The following is a 21,910-nucleotide window of genomic DNA, read 5'->3' on the forward strand; positions in this document are numbered from 1 at the left end:
TGTTTATTTGTCCATGCTATAATTAAATGTGTTGTTACATGAAGGGCCTGTAGGCAATAAAGTGTTCTGATAATTGACCTATTCTACGAGAGGGGATTGTCCGCATTCTCTCCTTCGCAATTTAGCAACTCCTTTATTGGGAAAAGACTGGAAATTACTTTTAATCATAGAATCATCCATTGCATCGGATACCAAGTTCCGTCGCATCATTTTGTCTTCGCGTATCATGGCTCTCCTCCGTATCGCCCCCACATGAGCGAATGAAGTGTACATCCGGGCATGATTGCATTATGGACTTGCGCAATGTCAGCTTGTACCAGAGCTACGCATCGCCTGAAGAGAAGTACGTGTGATAAGAGCAAGATGCAGGCTTGTTCGTGAAAATAACATTTCCACTTTGATTTTAGCTCTCATCAAACCAATGATAATATTTTTATTTTAATGTGAACATCTGTTTTGTTTTTATTTCAGGAAAGGAAGGTTTCGATTGCGGGTTTTCGTATCGAACGCAGTTCTGTCTGGTCACGACTCAGCGTCCAGCTGCCACCTTTCTTGTTTTTATATTTTTACCATTTCAGAGTGTTTATGTCTAATTTGAGTTTACCAGGTAAGATATATATCTTATAATAGAGTTTTTTGTGTAACAATGTCGTTTCTTCTGTCGATGAACGTTAAAGGTTTTGTCCCATAGCGGTGTACACACCATAGGGTACGTGCTGATGACTACATGCTTCCAACGAGACATTCAATATGGCGTCAAATCGAGACAATTTTGACGCACGTTTCCGTCGTTATGCCCAGCAATATATTGAGCATGTGGCGATACCTCACATGACGCCGTGTATTAGCTCTGCCGTCTCAGATATCGACATGTAATAAAATAAGATTATTGATTCATGTATTTGGGAATAGAGGAAACGCTGCGAATATCCGTGTTTGACACGACATATCGACGCTGTACAACTTTTTCTGGTCTCTTCTGTAGCTGTGAATACGCAGCAGTGCAGCGTGTCGATCCCGCTCGGGTCAGGGGTCATCGCAACAGGACCGCTGCAAGCCAGCCTGTAGCCTATAGGCTTTTTTTGGTAGTTTGCTACGACACCGATGTGTGTTGCTGATTTAGCTCGCAAAATAATGAAATTTCTGTCTTTGAATAAATCAACCCGTAGCAGCTTTATCACTGAATCTCTACGACAAATTCTCTTCCACTTGCAGCATGCCGTTCATTTTAGTAATATCATGAAGATAAAAAATAACTGGGATTAAGAAAATCAACACTAAAGTGTGTTCGAGGGTCTAAGGATATCTTTCAACCAAAATTACGTATGTTGAAGGGAAGACTTGTTTTGATGTCAGCAAGGTTGATCCTTTGGCTGGAAAGCCCAGTGATGACATGGGGAAAAAAGATTGTGTCATACAAGTAGAATAGAGGCTGTCTGATTCTATGCACAAGACACTATGGTCACTGCCTTAGTTCTATCACTTTGTCAGTCTAAGTTCCAGTGCTGATATTACAAAATGATACTGGAAATTGTTTTCCTTTAATCAGTGGCCCAGTGTATTCACTGAAATTTGTATTTTTTTTCAGACGTATTGGTGAGCCCTGTTGAGCCACTCTGTAATCCTTGTAACCATCTCAGTCCAACAAGCCCACATAAGTGTATTAATGTCCCCAGAAAGCTCTACCACATTAGGAGATCAACAAATTGTAGGTCAAAATATTCTAAGTGTACGAAGAGAAATAAACACAAAGACTTAGGAAGCCCTACCCATAAACCAAGATGGCGCTCAATGTCAACCGAAATGTCACCGACCAGTTTTACAGATACAAAATGCCTCGCCTCATAGCAAAGGTATGTGGTTTTACTATCGTGTTTTGATTATTAGGTGGTTGTTAGCTACTATAGACTATAGTCTATAGAAGCTATTGGGATGGGTATCCGTCCGGCGTCCGTCGTCAGTCTGTATGTATGTATGTATGTATGTATGTATGTATGTATGTCCGTTTGTGAGGCGTCCGTCCACTCAAATATCTTGAGAACCGCAGTACTTACTGATTTGATATTTGTTGTGTAGATGAAAAATACGATTTTGAGAAACTGTTTTTTTTTAATTTTTTGATATTGTTGAAAATAGGCAAATTAATGCCAAAAAAGGTGTTTTTGGTAAAAAATCTTCTTCTTCATAACCGCTGGTCAGACAGCTTTGTTATTTGGTATACAGGTCCCTAGGGGTAACCCAACTTAGACTTGTTCAAATTGTGATGAAATATGCAAATCTGTATTTTTAAGGAATTTTTTTGTCATTTTGGTCAAAATTTGACTTACATTGTATGTAATTCTTGTACTGTATAAACCCTATCAATTCACCCAGAAAAAAATAATTAATATGATTTTAAATAATTGAATTAATTAGGAAATCATCAAAGCCAAAATAATTTTAGTGTAGAATTATCAGAAAGTTCAACTTTTTTTGACAGTTCATGGTGAAATGCTTACCATCTTGGAGGATTAAAACATGTAAAGGCAACTTTCCTGAATCCCAACTTTGACATATTCTGAACCGTCATTTATTGTGCCCTGTATGTTATCAAAAAGAAATTGCTCAAAATAGTCAATAGAGATAGAGATAGAGATAGAGATAGAGAAAGTTCTAATTTCCATTTATGGTTGACTTGGTAAGGATAAAATAAAATTACTTTTTGAGGAAAAAAATAGAGTGGTCAATTAAAAGAGTGGTCAAAGTGATAGGGTTTTTATGGTAAAGCTGGGCTGTATAAAGATTCCTCATGTGCTATTTATAGCAATCATGCAATCTGTGTAAACAGTGCAATGAAAGTGTAACATGATTCCTTATAATGCTTTTGATGACCTTGAACTTCTTAAGTTTCAAACCTTTGTCTCTTCAGTGTGCTTTCTCTGAGTATGTACAGTCTCAACTTATTAAACAGAACTCACAATGTTAATCAAAGATATCCACCTTCTTCATCAATACATGTGTCACAAAAGGTTATTCTCTACATAACTCAACAGAGCTCTGTCAACTGTTGAGTTGCTTGTTCTTTCAAAACCGCTGGTCAGACAGCTTTAATATTTAGTTTACTTGTCCGTAGGATGACCTTAGTGAGATAATTTCATACAGTCAGGAAATACTTAATTTTGTATCCATGTCTATAGTAGCTTCAGGGACTTTGGCCCTATGTTGTTTTATATTATGTCAAGTTAATTTCTCCTGTAAGATTTCCCATTGTCTTTGCCAGTTTGAGACCAGTAAATATTTGACAATAAAGTATTCATTAAAATGAGCAAAGCTTGTTTGTCTACGAAATCATTTAAGATATTAAACTTAAATGGGCATGGAAATAGTTGTAAAATTTTAACTGTGACGGGACTTGGGTACAACAGAGCTTCACTTGGATAAGATAAAAGCTCAGCCTAGGTCAAGTGTTGATTTCATACACCTAGAGTCACGTGCATTCAATATAACACTATTGGAAAAAATACATTCACATTTGTGTAATGATTTTGCTGTATCATATCCAGGCACAGTTTGTTCAAATATAGACCTTCACAAGCATTTCTGTCTTACTGTAACTCCGGTTGCTAAGCAAGTTGCTATTTGTACACACTCAACTTGTAAACAAGTCTCTGCGAGATTCAAAAATTGATGTCTGAATGACATTGTGTAAATGCTGATTGAAAAATGGCAGAATCTGATGAAGTGATGCAATGGTTGCAGGAAATTCAAGATGAAAATCAAAATAGTATCTTGCTCAGAGATATCAAAGATGACTTTGAGAAGCAGCACTGGCACATCTGTGATAGGAAAGAAGATACGATTTCCATAAACTATTTTATCAGATCTCAGCAAAAGATCAGTATCATCAAAGTGATTAGGAGAGGTATTAACAAAATACATTGATTTATAGAGACTCAATATGCTGACTATGCAGAGCTTTCTGACATCCCAGCAACTGCTGTGAAAGAATTCTTTGCCATAGTTTTCATCAGTATTGAGAAAGGCTATTGGAGTGACAATGAGCCTGAATCAATACGTGATGCATGATACACAACATCAAGAAAGATTTGTTAGTTCCAACAATACAGCATTTTGCTCAATAGTAAGCCATTTGACCTAGCAGTGGTTTGTGGAATTCAGGCATTCTGGGAAAGAAGGACGGAGAGACAAGTACCTTTGGCAGTGTTCTCCTAGGATCAAGGGCAAGCATGTCGGAAATTTGCATAAAATTTACATAATTAATTTGCATACATTAACATATATTTGAATACATACACACACATAAAACAGTCACTGCAAATTCATGAAATTGTAGTCATTTAACATGCGTTTTATTTACTTACACACACTGCTGCATGAACATACATATCAGGGGAATAAACAATTAAGTTTACAGGTAGCACCATGAACTGCAATAAATTCATACATGAAAACTGAACGGTCACATCTTGGTTTCTTCAGCAATCCAACTTCAGTTGTAAAAATTCAACTCGTACGCTCATTGCATGGAGAAACGTTTGCGATGAAACATTGCGTCACTTGTTTACGAAATTATACAGAGCAACGAAGCCACACAATCAGGGCTGTGTACCCCAGCGAGTTTTTGAGCACATGATTACGGTCACGGTCCCAATGAATAGAGGGACTGTTACGGTTTACCATAACAGAAAATTCAGACGTATTTACACGAATGATAGTCACCAAAATTTATGAAACCCCTGTCGTTTTAGTAACTTGCCTCCTTAGCGAACCTGAAACGAGACCTGCACTTGAAAACAGCGCGAAACGCTCAAAGCCCACACATCGACCGCCATCTTGGAAATCGCCTGACCTGTTTACGTCACATGGCACTGTAGACATCATTTCGCGACCAAAATGTTAATCCAAACTCATATTTTAAAAACTTTGCGCCAAATAAAAAAAAGATTACAAGAATGCAAAAGAATGATTGTATGGTTAGCCAAAAAACTTGTAAAATTACAGTGACCCCAACATCGAGAAACTAGGTCAAGTCAGCGTAGTGTAATATGACGCACACGTAACATGTGCAGCCCACGGACTCTACCGTTCTCCTGCTCTGATACTTCACTGTTTGTCTCAACAGCAAGAACAGAAAAATAATTAAATACAAATGCACATTCGTAATACTGCCATGGAGATTTCATGTAGACTAACCGTCATCATCATTGTCGCTCTGTTCCCTTCAGGAGTTTATATTTCCTGGAAGTGACTGTAACCCAATTTTGATAATGAGTTTGTGAGTTGAAGATGTATGGACTCAATCGACAAGAACAGTCCATTCTACATTCAACCGATACCTTCAACTAAAATCAACTCCTTACTGTGGTTTTATCAGCGACTCGTGGGTTAAAAATAAGCTAGGGTTGTTCATACAACTGGCTGCAAAATTTATGTCATTTGCTGGACGAAAAAATAATCGCTCTGTTTGCAAAACAACAGTTCAAACCCTTAACAAAGCCAGTCTTCCACCTAAGCAGATCACAATAATGTGTCCAGTCTTCAACACTACAACACCCTGTTCATCAATGACCACCACTGCATTGAAGCATTCTGACTAATGTTGCCAATCAGTCAAGGTACAGCTCTCAGCCTGTGACTGGAGTGAAGACAGATTGCACAACTAAACCTGTCACAAACTCATTCATAGATCATAGAGAGACTACTCCCCCCACTGCAACCAAAGATACAAAATGTGCCAGCCCATGCACACACAGTAATGAATAACTGTACGTTCAACATTCTGCTCGTGCTGAGAGACAAGAGAAGATGTCCGTTTGTCATTGAATCAAACAGCGATAGTCAATGATTCAGTTTGTTGACTCTTGCATATCTTTCAGTTTTGGATATGTTTGCTGATGTTGCCGGTTGACACAGTCTGTGACTTTGAGTCAATTTTTAGTCAGTGTCACCAGTCAGTTTTCATTGTATGTTGCCATAAGCATTCAGTTGGTGCAATCTGTTCATATGATCAAATTGTCTTGTACTCATATCAATGTACAAAGTGATTTGGCTGTGGCTTTTGCCAATGAAATTATTTTGTCATATTTAATTATGCAAGAAAACCCCAAAATTAGTTTTTCTGCCATATTTAGCAACAATAAATTTTTGATTAAACATTTACAGGCGTGATATGGGTTCAATGGACCTTGGTTGTATGGCTTACAGGATCTGGCACGCTTAGGCTCTTCCACCATACCTCCTCGTCCATGAAACCCATGTCACGACTCAAAGATTATTGTTATTATTCTGAAACAATTAGTCAACGTGATAACATTGGACAACTACTTTCTTTCTTAAAAGACATTATTCCAGTGTATTTGCTAAGGTTTTGGAACTTAGGTACATAGTTGGAAAACCTAATGCAACAACCATGACAGTGTTCTCCACAAATGAAAATACAATTTACACATCACCAGGGCTATTCACAAGGCATTCCAGTGATGAGATATACTTCTGACATTCTCAATATTTTTCTTCATTCAGCAGTGATTAATGACAAGCTATACAATTTATTTTTACATTTAAATCCTGTTTATTTACTTTAAATAAATAATAAAACATCAAAAGTGAAAAAACACATTGAACTTATACAAACAGTACACAATTTAGTAAATATATTGCACAATACCAACATGAAAATTCAAAAGTGAACATGAGAAGTAATCAGTGTTCGAAATAATCGGTGGCAAATGGTGGCACGTTTTCATGTGATCCTCTGTTACTATATGTTTGTCTGTAGCCGGATTGGTAAAGCCATGAATGTCTTTTTTTTACGTCCATGACAATTTGATACGGGACTGAATAATGCACTAAGTTACAATGCGGAGTCAGTCATGCCTGCAGAGAAACAAACGTTGACTTTAAAACTCAATTCATAATAAAGAGAGGCCCGAAAAAAATGATACCAGGTATTTCCAAGAAAAAGATTTGAAATTTCATCGACTCCTAGTTTGGCAAACGTACAAAACTTCGACAACTGCACGGTGTAGGCTGCCATGCATGTTTGTGTGTAGCGCGTTAGCGCTCTTGATCTCGATCACATGCGACCTTTGAACTATACAGCAGGGCTCCATCACATTCGACCTTTGAACTATACAGCAGGGCTCCGCTACCTATTTGCCAATTCCCAAATGCAAAGAAAGTTAAAAATGGCTACAAAATTTCCTGTTTGGCTAATGTAGTGGCTATTGAATTCTTAGACCTCCTCAACAGAAAACTACACCTAACAATAAAATGTTGTAAGATGTTGAAACAGTTTACCCTCCTCCCTACAAAGTTGCAATGTATTGAAACAATGTATTGAAACAGTTTACTCTACTTTCTACAAAGTTACAAATTCCCTGGTACGTAAAACAAACACTGTTGCTGTTTGATACTACAATACATCATGAAGTAAGGTCCATGAATACACTGAGGCCTGCTTTGCCTCTGTGAGTCCTGGGTCGTCCTTGAGTCTATCAAAAGTTTTACCTACTTTGCTGTATCAAAATTTGTTTGATACTCAGTTTGATAGTAAAAACCATAATTTCAAAGGAAACTTTCACAAACGGAGCCATAATACAAAAGAAAAGGAGAAAAACTGAGGTTTTCTGAAAGGTCAAGTCTAGGTCATCTCATCATGTGATGTCATGCATGAAGACCCCCTAATTACACAATTATGGTTCACAAGAAACCACCTAGGGTGGTCCAATAGGTGAAAGGTAATTTTGCTGCCTTTGGCATTCAGCTTGACTGACTCCCATTCGGCCTACTTTCAAACTGCTATAACTTATACAAAAAAATTATGTGATTCTGAATGATTTTAATATTTTTGTAGATTCCACCAGTTTAATGATCTAGTAGAAGTGAACATCACCAGACATTTCTTGATGATATCAAAATATCAAATGAAAATATATCTGGGCTAAAATGTTATCATAATCATTAAAACAATGAATGCCCTCAAACAGTGAGTAATTTAAATGAACATATATTGTTGTGTCTTGTTTTACAAGAGTTTTGTTTGGCCCAGCCCTTTTTGTCTCAAGAAAAGTACTTATACTCAAGATGCTATTTCAGCCTGCTTGATCACAACTATGACATACAAGTAAAACCGGGCCCTTAAATACCACAATAATCGTATCTACACTGCCATTATTCTATACCATAAATGCTGTCTTCTGCATGGAAAATTGTTTTACTTGTGTGGCTCAAACATTTATGTTATGGAAGACTGCATAAATTTGCCACATGAGAAGCCTGTAACTTATGACAAGCTATCATACTGTGAATACGAACTGAATGTGGCAGAAATATTCAATCTGTACCTCTTGTAATATACACTTAACATTGCTACCAGATTTTTAGAATTCAATTGCTACCTAATTTATTTCTGGTGTTTAAAGTTTACCACCAAAAATGAGAAAGGATTTCTATCCCTGAAATGTCATAAAAACACAGATTATAAATGCAAAAACTAAACACATATTTCGTTAATATAAAAACCATCATGAACATCATACAAAACATCTTGATTTGTAAAATCAGGGACTCCTGAATGACGACGCAAAAAGATAAGAGTGAATATGAACCCGACACTCTGACTAACTACCAGCGAGGTATCGACCGCTTTCTGCAAGACAGTGGATACGGACATTCGATCATCCGTGACAAGGAATTTGAAAAATCGCGTAAATGTCTTGCAGCCAAACGCGTTTCTCTGAAAAAGCAGGGAAAAGGTAATAAACCAAATGCTGCCGAACGGCTGACCGACGAAGAAATAAAAATACTTACTGAGCAAGGTATCATCGGAAGATCAACCCCCGAGTCTCTGTTCAATGCCGTGTGGACAAACAACACGAAGATGCTTGGGTTTCGCGGCGGACAAGAAAACAGACAGTTGAAGTGGGGAGATATTGTGCTCAAAACAACTGCAGGAGGGCTGGAATATCTTGAATTTAATGAAAGAAAATCTAAAACACGATGGGGTCAGGCAGGTAGTGCAACAAGACCTTTCAATACGAAGATATTGCGACTCCTGACGAGATGATTCGTATATGATTGAAACGTACAGCCAGTTCGCCAGTCGCCAACCAACGGAAATGAGCAGACCAGAAAGTCAGTTTTACCTTGCCATCAACTACCGGTACGTTCCCGTAAACGACATCTGGTACAAAAAACTTCCGATGGGGCAGAATAGACTTGCCAGTGTTGTCAGAACAATGACCAGTAAAGCAGGCATTGCTGGCAAGAAAACAAATCACAGTATGAGGAAAACGGCCATCACTAACCTCCTTCACGCCGGTGTTCCACCAACGCGAGTCCAGCAGCTCTCCGGTCACAGCAATGTACAGAGCGTCAACAATTACGCAATACCATCGCTTGAACAACAACAAGAAATGTCGAATGTGCTCTGCAACTCAAATACCTCTCAACTATCACACTACACACCAGGCCGTCGTCTCACCACCCGCCTCCCGTCGTAACAACATCGTCCGCGGAAAATACTTTCCAAACGCAGGCTGCGGCAACAGCTGGCATTTTCAGTGGCGCGGTCATCTACGGCGGCTCTTTCACGATCACGTAGCGACTGGTAATTGTCAGCCAAAGTCTCCACCGAGAAAACGTCGTAGGGCAGTCATTTATGACACGTCTAGCTCGGACAATTCCCAGGAGTAGAACTCATACATGCTATGTGTTCAGCAACATTCAAGATTGACAATTTCTGATGATTTGTTTGGAATGAATTTTGGTAATGATTGAATTTGATGTTATGATGTTCATCTTGCATTTAACGATCAAATCCATCTTTTTCACTTCAATCAAAATTTACCAATATAAAACGAAACATATTACTAGTACATATGAATTTAACGTTCTTTTATTTCAGATCTAAAGAGAGTTACAGGACAGGTTGTTGTAGAAAATATATGTGATAAAGTTGATGTTTACAATCTGTTGTATTTCATGCTACTTCGTCGTTCCTATTCATGTCAGCCATGTTGCAGTAAGAGTTATTAAAGTGAATTCAAACTTACAATATTGTCCGTGTAATAATTATCCACCAGAACACCGGGATAGTGACCAGAATAAGTAAATTGGCTCCATTCCTTTTCTGAACTGCGGTAAATTGTGCTGAAATAATCCTGTTTAGACTGTATACACTCGACACGATGCGATCGACGACTTGATCAGCTGTTGTAAACAAACATGTATCAATGCGCTCAGACCAGCGGCAGAATATAAAAACATAGTCCCTTCGAAAGACTGACAAAAACTAATAAAATTTCTTTATTTTAATTACCTTTTACATAAATATACGGTCATGGGCATATGATAAATCGGTTATCCCACGATATCAGCGCTTGGTTGGGACGTATTGCCACTCGTGAGGGTGCGCGCCGCATCACACTCGTCTTCGACTCGTGTGATGCGCGCTCGCACCCTCACTCGTGGCAATACGTCCCAACCAAGCGCTGATATCGTGGGATAACCTCATAATATCCCCCTAATATGATTGTCTCAGTGTCTTGACGCATTGCAAAATACGTCAAGTTAACCCCATTTACCCATGTCCTAGTATGTAGGACCACTCTCACCATAGTAAACAACAGAGTTGAATCAAACTATGGCGGTGAATGGGTTTAACCCTTTTACCCCCAGTTCCCTGTATACAGGTCCAACTTTACCATAGAAAACAATGGATTTGGAACAAACCATGGTGGTGAAAGGGTTAAGAGGAGTAAAATTGTTTTGAACATATCTTTGCATTTGAACAGTAAAGCTTTTGAAAATGATTTTAAAAGATTGAAATTGACTGGTTTGTTTTCTTGAATAAACAGGTTGAAGGGCGGGGTAATGGAATCAAAACTGTTATCGTTAACATGGCTGATGTTGCCAAGGCTCTGGACAGACCACCAACCTGTAAGTATTGACATTTTTCTGTAAACCTCATATAAATGAAGAAGCTACAATGAAGTTACTTCCCTCAACCCATTTATTTATGATGTCCACATGTAAACACTCATTCAAGAAGTGTTTAATCTTACAGAATATCTTTCCAAATCTCAGCTATTACCCAACCATTGCGGTTACTGAATGCTTAGATGAGTACTCATTCTTATGTAACAATGTAGCTCTTTTACTCTACTTTTAATTTTTTCAAGACAAAAATGGAAAGCCCTGTCATGGTTCCAGATAATGCGAGTTTTCATATCTAATATAGGCATGTTGATACCCATGATAAAGAATTACCTGTAACAGTAGACACGTTGAACTTTAGTTTGCTTGCTGTTATGTGTGAAAGTTTTCAGTGTATACAAAACACTATGAGCATTATATGAGTTGTGCTTTGTACTGCAAATAAGAAAAATTATAAAAGAAGCATACTGGCATGAGAATTTTAAAAACTGTGTATCACATGGAGTATTTAAACCTCAGAAATCCTTTGCACTTGTGATTGAATAAAAATAATTTCTTGAATGAGTTTCATAATTCTTCCATATTTTACATTGTCACCTTTGGATGCAGGGCTTGACATTTTTTTTTCCAGTTCACTTGTCCGTGGGACAAGTGGATCTTCAAGTTCACTTGTCCTCACAAAAATTTTACTTGTCCTCTATTTGTATAATCAGGACAGCCACAATATTTGCGACGAATTCCGTAGCGGCTTTAAGGGCTTTCTTATTTTGGTAATTTTCGCCAATGTTGACGCTGATTTTTCTTTAAAGTTTACATTGAAGTAACCCTGCAGTATGCGTACAGGTCTGTGTGTTCCCGGCGTTATACGGCCTCCGCCACAAGAGGCCGTATAACGCCGTATAACCTCTTGTGGCGGAGGCCGTATAACGCCGGGAACACACAGACCTGTACGCAGGGCTAACATTGAAGGTACATATCATACATCGGCTTTCCATGTTTGGCAAGCATAAATGCTGTCGTAAACAGATTGATCAGTTTCTGTCACTGGTCGTCGTCATTCAGTTTACGCATTGCGAGTGCATGCGATCGGGGTGTTGGCAAGTGAAACTGTATCGGGCTCACTGGGACCCACAAAATTTCCACAATCATTGTCCCCGTCACGATCTCATCTGTGATGCGCCAAATAGTCCAAATGTGGTTGACTAGACGCCTGAGATCTTATCAATTCAACGTGAAACATGTTGCATCCGTCAAGAAAAGCATTTCCCTTATCAAGTGGTTTGGCAATGGTAGGTATTTGAGACACGACGTACAGAACATTTTGGAACCGTCATATTTCAACCAAGTACAGAACATTTTGGAACTGTCATATTTCAACCAAGGCCACCGTGCTTTCCATTTCGGCAGATAACATCTACAGCATTTTTCCTCATCATAACGCTTATGTTCAGATCTTTTGTCAGAAACATCGTTCTAATCATCACATGGAGTTGTCGATTCTCAGACTGGCACTCGTGGCGCAGTCGTAAATTATCACAACGTCGTTTCTCAGAGTTACACAATACCCATCGTCGTAAACTACGCGCCTCTTTACGGCAACAGCTTTGCTTGATTTTTGCGTAGGTCTGCGGAGCGGAAATTATGCTCTGGCTCGCGAAAATGCACAATGCCTTGTTTGCATTAGTGGATGTGTTACCGTAAAATACCCATATTTACCGTAATCACTCCACAAACTATCTGCCAACAATGTTCGTCTACCTAGTGAGGCCGCATAAATGATTTTGAAGTAAAGCATGGTCGATCGCCGATAAGCAATATGATTGTGTTTTGCAATTTTTTACCTTATGTGTTTGGGCGGAGCAGTCAGCATACAACAAAGAAATACTGCTTACGCCAAATTTTAAGCGACTTTTTTAATTGGACGATGAAACAATTTCATGTCGATCATCGAAAAATTGCAACATTGTGTGAGTCGGCAAGTGAATCTCAGAAGAACGTCCCAGTCGTATCTAAAAAAAGTCAGTGATTGACATTTGTTTTGTGTGTATGACAACGCAAATAGGGCGACACATGCACAAACCGCAACTTACGTTCGCGTTGATTGCGCCAGAAGTTGTAAAAACAACTTGTCCAGCAGGCAACCAGATTTTATTTTTGACTTGCCCAAACGTAAATTTCACTTGTCCCGGGCGTCGGGCGATAGGAATTGTCAAGCCCTGTGGATGACAAACCAATATTGAAATTGATTTCAGCTGGAAATGATTGGCAGAGTGGTTGGCTCTGCTGAACTCTAGTTATTTATTATTAATCAGGAGAACCAATCTTTGTTTCATTTATTTGTGATATCAAATTACTTTTATTCACTAGTTTGTCCAGGGCAACTTTAAACTAAATTTTGATTGTCCCAAATCTTTCCTTGCAAAACAGCAAACAGGTACTGGGTCAGATATAATTTATATTGATTTCTTTCAATTGACAAGTGGAGGAAGAAAATTTTGACTGAACCCTGCAATCAGCATGATAAATCTGTATAGAGATGTATTTCTGTGCCTTTATTGTCCTATTGATGATCATTTGATTTTAAGAATAAATGTGAAGACTCAGATAGTTTAACAAAGATAACTAATAATTGTGTATAGTTGTCATATGCTGAATTTTAACCATCAACGTTGTGTCATACAGACCCAACCAAATACTTTGGCTGTGAATTAGGCGCACAGACGCAGATGGATCAGAAGAATGACCGCTTTGTGGTAAATGGATCTCATGATGCTGCCAAGTTGCAGGACATGCTGGATGGCTTCATCACCAAATTTGTCCTCTGTCCAGGATGTGACAACCCTGAAACAAATTTGGTAAGTGCAGGATGATTTGAGAGATGATGTGAATATGCTGTGTATACACATCACAAAGAATCACAGTGTTGTAGAAATTCTCCTTGAATGTAAACAGATAAATAATAAAACTTTCAGTGTAACCAAGGGACCAGTTATTATCAGTAATTCCAGCCAATTTTGTTCAGACACTTTCACAAAAAGGGATATAACTTTTGAAAGTAACATTGGCCATTGAAACCTGGTATGCAGATGTAAGAGTGAATGACAAGTTTAATTTTTCACAGGGCAGAAAGAATGCAACCCGTGAAAGTGACCTTTGTCATGTAAAATTTACTGTCCAGATTTAAAACTAGCAAGTTCAGACATTGACATAATCATCAATCCTTGAAATTTCACCAAATAAGAATAGTAGATGTTACAATAATTTCAGTTTAATCCCATGAAAGAACACAAATTTGTTAATGGTTTTGGCCATTGTATTCATATATCACGCCAGTTACCCTCTCTATAATATATTTGTTACACCAGGTTATCAATTCTAAAGCCCAGACAATTGGTCGGCGATGCATTGCGTGTGGACACCAAGGCCCAGTGGATATGCGTCATAGACTGACAACATTCATTCTGAAGCATCCTCCAGACACAGACTCTTCGTCTACTCCCAGTAAGAAAGATAAAAAATCCAAAGGAAAGAAGGTAAAACAGCAGCAGAATGGTGATGCTGATAGACAGTCACCCACTGGTGCTTCAAGCCCTGCTCCAGAAGAAGATAATATGGTAGAAGCCCCTAGTCAGGTAAAGCTATTTTGTATTCTGCCTCTGTGCAGCATAGATTCCAATTCCTGTCTCTAAGTGTTCTTGCCGTCATAAGTCAATATTAAAGTAAACATCAAAACCGTAACTGTAATAAAATTGGAAAAATTCATAAGAAATCGTCATTCCAATGAAAGAAAAATAGTTATTTTCAAGATGAAGGTTGTGAGTGTCAGAATGTTTATCATACTCACTTGTATTAGATTTTTTTAGAAGTGAAAATCACTTACACATTGTTTTCATCACAATATTTTAGCTGTAAGTGTACTCATGGGTACATTTACAGAATATTAAATATGATTCTGCTATGTTTCATTGTGGATACTCAAATAGAAGCATTGTTTGCCTATTGAGAAATCGAGAAGATTTTGCCTCCATATTATGATACATTTATTAAGTTCATTTTTGTTGATTCAACCAGCAGATACAGACTGGTGAAAATGATGATGATGTTGAATGGTCCGTTGACACTTCTGCAACTGCTGTAGCTGAACGTATGGAGGCACTGACAGATGGTGCCAAAGGAATGACTTTAACTGATGACTTGGAGAAGACCCAAGGAGAACGTGTTGATCTCTTCTATAACTATGTAAAGGTAGGAAATCAATATGTTTAAAGCCGCACTTTTCAATCCCAGGTTCTCGCATTAGTGGAGTTCTCCTCCCAGTCAAACACTTGGCCAGTGCGATGTTTGATTTCTATAACATTGTTTGCACAAACTGATCTCAACCTTTTGTCACCTTTGCTAATCCTGCAAACAGAGTTTATGCAAGCTTTTGATTGACGGTCGGTTCAAATCGCCAACGACCATTGATTACCCACCACAAACGCTCGAATTTCCTAAAAAAATGTCTTCTAGTCGCGTTACACTTTGAATATAACCACAGAGTTCGATCGGCAGCAACTTCGCGCTGACCGCTTGGCAGTCTGTCTGTGTTTTTGCGGCCGGGGAAAACTAAAAAGTGGCATTTTCTGGAGCGTGTGCCCGCGTGTTGCCTGTTTGGTGTCAACTTACACTATGAACGCCGCCATACCTTGGCGTCCTTTTAAAGGGAGGCTCCGCCTTTAAGAGAAGATTGTATCAGTGAAATTGCGGCTGACTCGCAGCGTGTTTGCAAGGTTATATCTGATTGGTCGATTGTCACTATTCACAGCAACTTAGGGAGTTTATTTGTATTATTTCATTATAACGGTACGATTCTGCCAACCAATTGGATAACAGCTTCGAAATCGCTGCGAGTCGGCCCTGAAATTGAAGTGGAATTGCAACATTTTCAGGATTTTTATGAAACATATTTAAGCAATAAGCTCACCCTGTGATGGTAGACCACGAGATTTTGACCAGTTCACGACATGTATGCACGGGTACAATAGCGAGTGCATATATGAAGTGAACTGGTCAAAATCGAGTGGTATACCGTCACTGGGTGTGATTTATTGCCATTATATCATAACAGCATATTGAAATTGTGGCGTGGAACGTCATAAAACAGATTTTTGCTCAAGCTTAGAGCTCGCGCGTATGCCAGCCGTGGTATATCGCCAATATACCACGGTTCTTTTCGCATCTCGACCAATCAGATTGCTGTATTTGCACCATCAATATACTGGTATGATATAATGAAATATATTGCATTTCCGTGCCACAAATTGTGAAATGATGAATAGATTTGGAACTTATGAAATATTCATCTAATGATACCATCTCTACTTGGATTGACAGGTGAAGAAGGATAAAGGCCAGTTAGCTGGAGCTGACAAAGATATATTGGCAGAAGCTGAACGTCTTGAAGTTAAAGACAAAGCAGCTTTGGTTTTGGCAGAACTGCTGTTTGACAAAAACATGATTTCACAGATCAAAGAATACAGACTTCTTTTCTTACGGGTAAGTACAATTTGCAACTGACGGTGAAGCCTTTCATGGTCTCCAGGCTGATTGGTGACAATTTTATATGTGTATATATATGTGTGTGCGTTTATGTATATGTGTGTGTGTCAAAAAATTAGTTGCCAGCAACGTCTTGTTAGTGTATATCTTTCATAATAGGACTGACTGAAAGGCCATGTCCATTAGCCAACAAAGAGCCATTAACATTTTATATCAGTTGAATTTATTTTTAGCTCCCATAGCCATATGTATATATGGCAATGGAAGCTATTCTTATAGGCTAGGGAAATGTCTGTATGTATGTATGTCTGTATGTCTGTCCGTCAACATCAAAAACTCAAAAACCGCTGCACATTTCATCTTGATATTTGGTGTGTACATGGATGATGGGATGTAGATGAGATTTTGTTCAAATGAAGTTGTCATTGCCAAAAATATGCAAATTAGTGCCAAAAAAAGGCGTTTTTGGTGAAAAATCTTCTTCTTCATAACCGCTGGTCAGAGAGCTTTGATATTTGGTATACAGGTCCCTAGGGATAACCCAACTTGGATTTGTTCAAATTGTGATGAAATATGCAAATCTGTATTTTTAAGGAATTTTTTTGTCATTTTTGGTCAAAAATTTATTTCATCAAAACCGCTTGTCTGACAGCTTTGATATTTGGTATACAGGTCCCTAGGGATAACCCAACTTGGATTTGTTCAAATTGTAATGAAATAAGCAAATCTGTATTTTTAAGGAATTTTTTTGTCATTTTTGGTCAAAAATTTATTTCATCAAAACTGCTGGTCTGACAGCTTTGATATTTGGTATACAGGTCCCTAGGGATAGCCCAACTTGGATTTGTTCAAATGTGATGAAATAAGCAAATCTGTATTTTAAGGAATTTTTTTGTCATTTTTGGTCAAAAATTTATTTCATCAAAACCGCTTGTCTGACAGCTTTGATATTTGGTATACAGGTTCCTACAGATAAACTAAATATGATATACAGAATATATGATGAAATCTGCAATTTTGTATTTTTGGTGCAATTTTTGCCATTTTTGGTCAAAAAATGTGTTTCTCAAAAACTACTTGCCTGATGCCTTTGATATTTGGTATACAGGTTCCTGGGGGTTCTCTTAGTGTGATATAGTGAAATTTGATGAAATCTTCAATTTTTGTATTTTTGGGTCAGTTTTTGCCGTTTTTGGTCAAAATATTTGTTTCTCAAAAGTGATAGCTTTGATATTTGGTATACATTTTTATACATAATTATGATGAAATCATCAATTTTGTATTTTTGCAGCTAATTTTGCCATTTTAGGTCAGGCCATCCTGAAATGAGCTATCAAAGATCTCAACCTTCTTCATCAATACATATGTCACAAAACGTTGCTCTCTACATAACACAGCAGAGCTCTGTCGACCATTGGGTCGCTTGTTAGCTCCCATAGCCCTATGTATATATGTTTACAAGTTTACATTTTATTGAAAATCTCAATAGCCACTGAGCAGATTAGATGAAAAATAAGCATGTAAGTACTTTGGGCTGACCTGAAATGATTGTGCACATCTTGGGTCAGTATCTTGGACTTGCTGTTTTTCATGAATTTTTGTGTAATTTTCTCCCATTTTTGGTCAAAAAATCTTCTTCTCTGAAACCACAAGTCTGATTGATTTGAAACTTGGTATGGAAGTGCATAGGAGTGACCTTTCCCAAATCTGGGCAAATTGTGGTGAAATTTGCATATTTGCATTTTTTGGCTATTTTTTTCATTTTTGATCAAAATTTTTTTTTAACTCTGAAACCACACGTCCGATTGAGTTGAAACTTAGTGTAGAGGTTTTTACAAGTGACGTCAGTAAGATTTGATCAAATTCTGGTGAAATTTGCATAATTTTATTTTATTGGGGAAATTGTTTCTATTTGTGATAAAAAAATCTTTTAGCTTGATTTTAGCTTGTTTTGATAACTATATGGGAGCGACCAGTGACATTGTCACTATTTTTAATTTTTCCAGTTGTCTTTGAAAACTGCTGAAAACTGAAAGTATGTACCTTCCGTTACCATCGTTTTAAACTCTAGTGACTTTGCTAACGATAATAAGTCAAATTGCCAGTTATGTTGGGACACCCTGGAGAGAAGATCACAAAGATTGGCTGGACCAAAGCACCTGAACTAATTGGTTACAATAAAGCCAAGCCTCAAGTCTGAAATTCAAAGTACCTTTTAGCTGGATAAAGATGTTATATCTCATGTTTATTCTTTTTTTAACTGAATCCCTAATCCTTTGACTTTGGTTTATAGATTGTACATGATAGCAAGAAGGCACAGAAGAATCTGCTGGGTGCATTTGAAATACTTGTTGGTAAGATGCATTCTGCTGAGCTCATGCCAAAAGTCGTTCACATCTTGAAGTCTTTGTATGATGCTGATCTCCTTGAAGAGGATGTTATCATTGGCTGGGCAAAGAAGGTAAATTATTTATTAATCCATCTACAGATTATGTTGCATTATGCTGTCTTTGAAAAAAGTCTCACATTTGATCAGATATTTAAAGACATGTCATTTGTCTAACAAGACAACATTCCAAAAACCTTACTTCAGCAGTTGAGTATGTTTTCTTGTGAACAGAGAACAAAATGCCGTACATCTTATACATACTGAGACGCACAGTGGCACTTTACAGTTACCAAAGAATAATAATTTGTTTCTGTATGTTTCAGCCTTCTAAGAAATTTGTATCCAAAGAAGTGTCTCAACAAATTCATGAGAAAGCAAGTCCATTTATCAAATGGTTGGAAGAAGCTGATGAAGAATCTAGTGATGAAGAAGAGGAAGATGTTGAAGTAAGTGAAGTCAATGTCACTAATGAAGTACATCACCTTTCATAATGTATTGCACGCTGTCTCAGGCCCTGTTTTAGGCATGAAGCTTTTCAACTCAACAGTGTACTGGACATTTTCTTGCTGACTCAACAGCCCCAATTGTCAGTATTCATGCTTTCTTGATGTTACAATCAAAGACATAATAAGCAAGCACTGTGTTTGGGCAGTGTATACTTTCTGTTGTAAGTTACGTTCTGCACATGTTGACTGACCATTAGGGTAACAGCATATTTTTGTTGCCCAATGAGTGGAGAGTTGCCCAAAAATAGGGTCTTTCAAGAGGCCTTAGGCCAGGGGAAAAGGACTGTCTTTGGAGACTCGCAGGCCTGAGAATGATTTTAAAACACACCACGTCCAATTTTTTAGGTGAAAAATTCTAGAAGTTCCTAAGCTATGATCACTTGTCTCTCAGTCACAGACAGATCAATCTTCTTGGGGGTTCTAGTAAGTGGATATGCATAGACAGCACTTCAAAACTTTCTAAGTCAATAGTTGTTGTGCACTGTTAACCAGTAAACAGATTTGGAAACTGTTATCCAGTAACTTGCTCTTTGCATGTATCGGCATCAAAATGATGTGTACCACATGACTTTAAATTGACGAATCACAACAGAGAGTTTGGATGTGGTGTGTTACAATGCACAATGAGCATGATACCGACAATAAACAAGCCGAGTTACTGGTATGTAACCATAACTTGTGTGTACGATGGCAAGCTATCTCTGACATGCCATTAAACAAACTTGAGGGTTTTGTCTGCCAACAAAAGCAAACTTTGATGAGTTTTGATTTTTTTTGTTGGCAGTTTTCACTCATTAAAGTCAACTATTTACCCTAAAGACTTAATATGTAAAAATGATATCATTCCCAAGTTATTTGCATAATTGCTACATAGTCTGATGTAGGAAAATGTTACAATGGTGCATGTGAAATGAATAGTCATCCTCTGTTTTCTCTCAATATATAGTCTCTTTAAAAATTGTTAGTCCAAATGGTGTCATGTTTTAGTTTGTCTCCATAGAGCAAATTGCCTACACGGTATTTTGAAATTATTTGTTGCTCAAACTATATGATGAAAGCTGTCAGTTACGATGTCCATAAACTTGGTAGCTAGACATTGAACATTTCTGTTGATAAGTATCAATCTGTTACATCTGTTTACTTCATCTGTTTTCTTAATGGCGCTGTACAAGGCAAGTTTGCTCTCTGTTTGTACCACATTATTGTTATCCAATAAAGCAATTTCTGTAAGGTCAATGCCATATGCTAATGTTACAGGAATGTCTTACTAGTTTGTTGTTGACTTTGATTGTGTAGGTGGTATATTCCAGCCAAGGTGGTGGTCAATTGAAGATGGAGTCTGTGCCTGAAAAAGCTGACAGCAAACAGCCACAACCAGACCACGGTGAAGAAGATGACATTGATATTGATGACATCTAACAAACATCCAAAGACACGTGTCAATTCAGGGACCAGAACCTTTTTTTCCAGTACCTCTAACCCAGCTTTTCATTTCTGTGACACCAGTCCTTATTGAAGTTTTTCCATTTTTCAATTGATTGTGTGGCTCTTCAATGCCATGCAAAAATAGTGAAAGTTCCATCAGTGCTGACCTTATTTCACTATAAATACCGTACTCGTCCAAGTATAAGCCCCCGGTTCGATAACACGAAACAGCGGTAAAACTTGGGGAGGGGCTTATACTCCAGCAACCCCATGTTATCTGCCATGGACACTTAATTTATGCTAATTTTATGCACGATTTTTTTTCAACACCCCTCGATCTTTCTATCGCTTTCAAAATTGACTTACACATCCAAAGAAATTGATTATACAATCTCTGAATACAGAAGTGACATTTTGGTGAAACTGTGTCAAAAAAACCCAAACTTGAAACAAAGACGTCATGCATGCTGCTGATCAACAGTAGTGTGAACTGGCATGCATTGCCTACACGGAAAGGCAACTCAACATCCCAGTAAAACTCTATATCTTGTGAAAACAACAACATAGCAGTGAAAATTGTCATAGTTACCAGGAAAGTCTTCACAAATGAAAGGATAATTGCTTTAAACAAAAGAAACTGCATGTTTAGAGGATGAAAACATCGTGGTCATGGTCGTGAATAAAAATAAACAATGGCGGACGTGAGTGAGACTATTCTATATAAGGGACGGGGGTGAGCAGGGTCAAAGAATCAAGAAAGTACTGGAGAAACGTGTCATTTTCCTAACGATGCTGTCGAGGGAACTCCAGTTTCCCGTTGTTTTAACATCTTTCAATAGTTTCTTTATTATCTGAAAGTAATTTTACCAAGTTTAATGACCAAATATACTCTCCTCACCTTTCTGTAATTTGAGTTACACTAGGGTAGGGGCTTATACACGGATGTAATGTATCTTAAAAAATCCTCTGAAATCAGTGGGGGGGGGTTTACATTAGCAGGGGCTTACACTCGGACGAGTACGGTACATTCATACATTTATGAAATGGATGGAATATTATTGTTGTGTTTTGGTCAGGAATTTTAGTTTGTTATTGTACATTTAACAGTATTAAA

The 21,910-nt window shown here is 37.8% G+C and overlaps 1 protein-coding gene across 4 annotated transcripts; it reads left to right on the forward strand.

Moving 5' to 3' along the window:
* The first annotated feature begins 207 nt into the window (after nt 1-207).
* On the forward strand, nt 208-21,011 carry LOC139150497 (eukaryotic translation initiation factor 5-like). 4 transcript variants are annotated; one of them, XM_070722891.1, is made up of 11 exons: nt 208-343; nt 472-607; nt 1,589-1,853; nt 10,860-10,941; nt 13,621-13,793; nt 14,304-14,570; nt 15,010-15,183; nt 16,312-16,473; nt 18,770-18,937; nt 19,189-19,311; nt 20,668-21,011. In XM_070722891.1, the coding sequence occupies exons 3-11, from the start codon at nt 1,782-1,784 to the stop codon at nt 20,788-20,790; spliced, it is 1,344 nt and encodes a 447-aa protein (XP_070578992.1). In that variant the 5' UTR covers nt 208-343; nt 472-607; nt 1,589-1,781; the 3' UTR covers nt 20,791-21,011. The 4 variants fall into 4 exon arrangements, with proteins under 4 accessions (XP_070578992.1, XP_070578994.1, XP_070578993.1 ...); XM_070722893.1 differs by having other exon boundaries at nt 15,013-15,183; XM_070722892.1 differs by having other exon boundaries at nt 306-373.
* The last annotated feature ends 899 nt before the right edge of the window (nt 21,012-21,910 follow it).

The sequence above is a fragment of the Ptychodera flava genome, chromosome 14, assembly GCF_041260155.1.
Source record: "Ptychodera flava strain L36383 chromosome 14, AS_Pfla_20210202, whole genome shotgun sequence".
Classification (NCBI taxonomy): domain Eukaryota; kingdom Metazoa; phylum Hemichordata; class Enteropneusta; family Ptychoderidae; genus Ptychodera; species Ptychodera flava.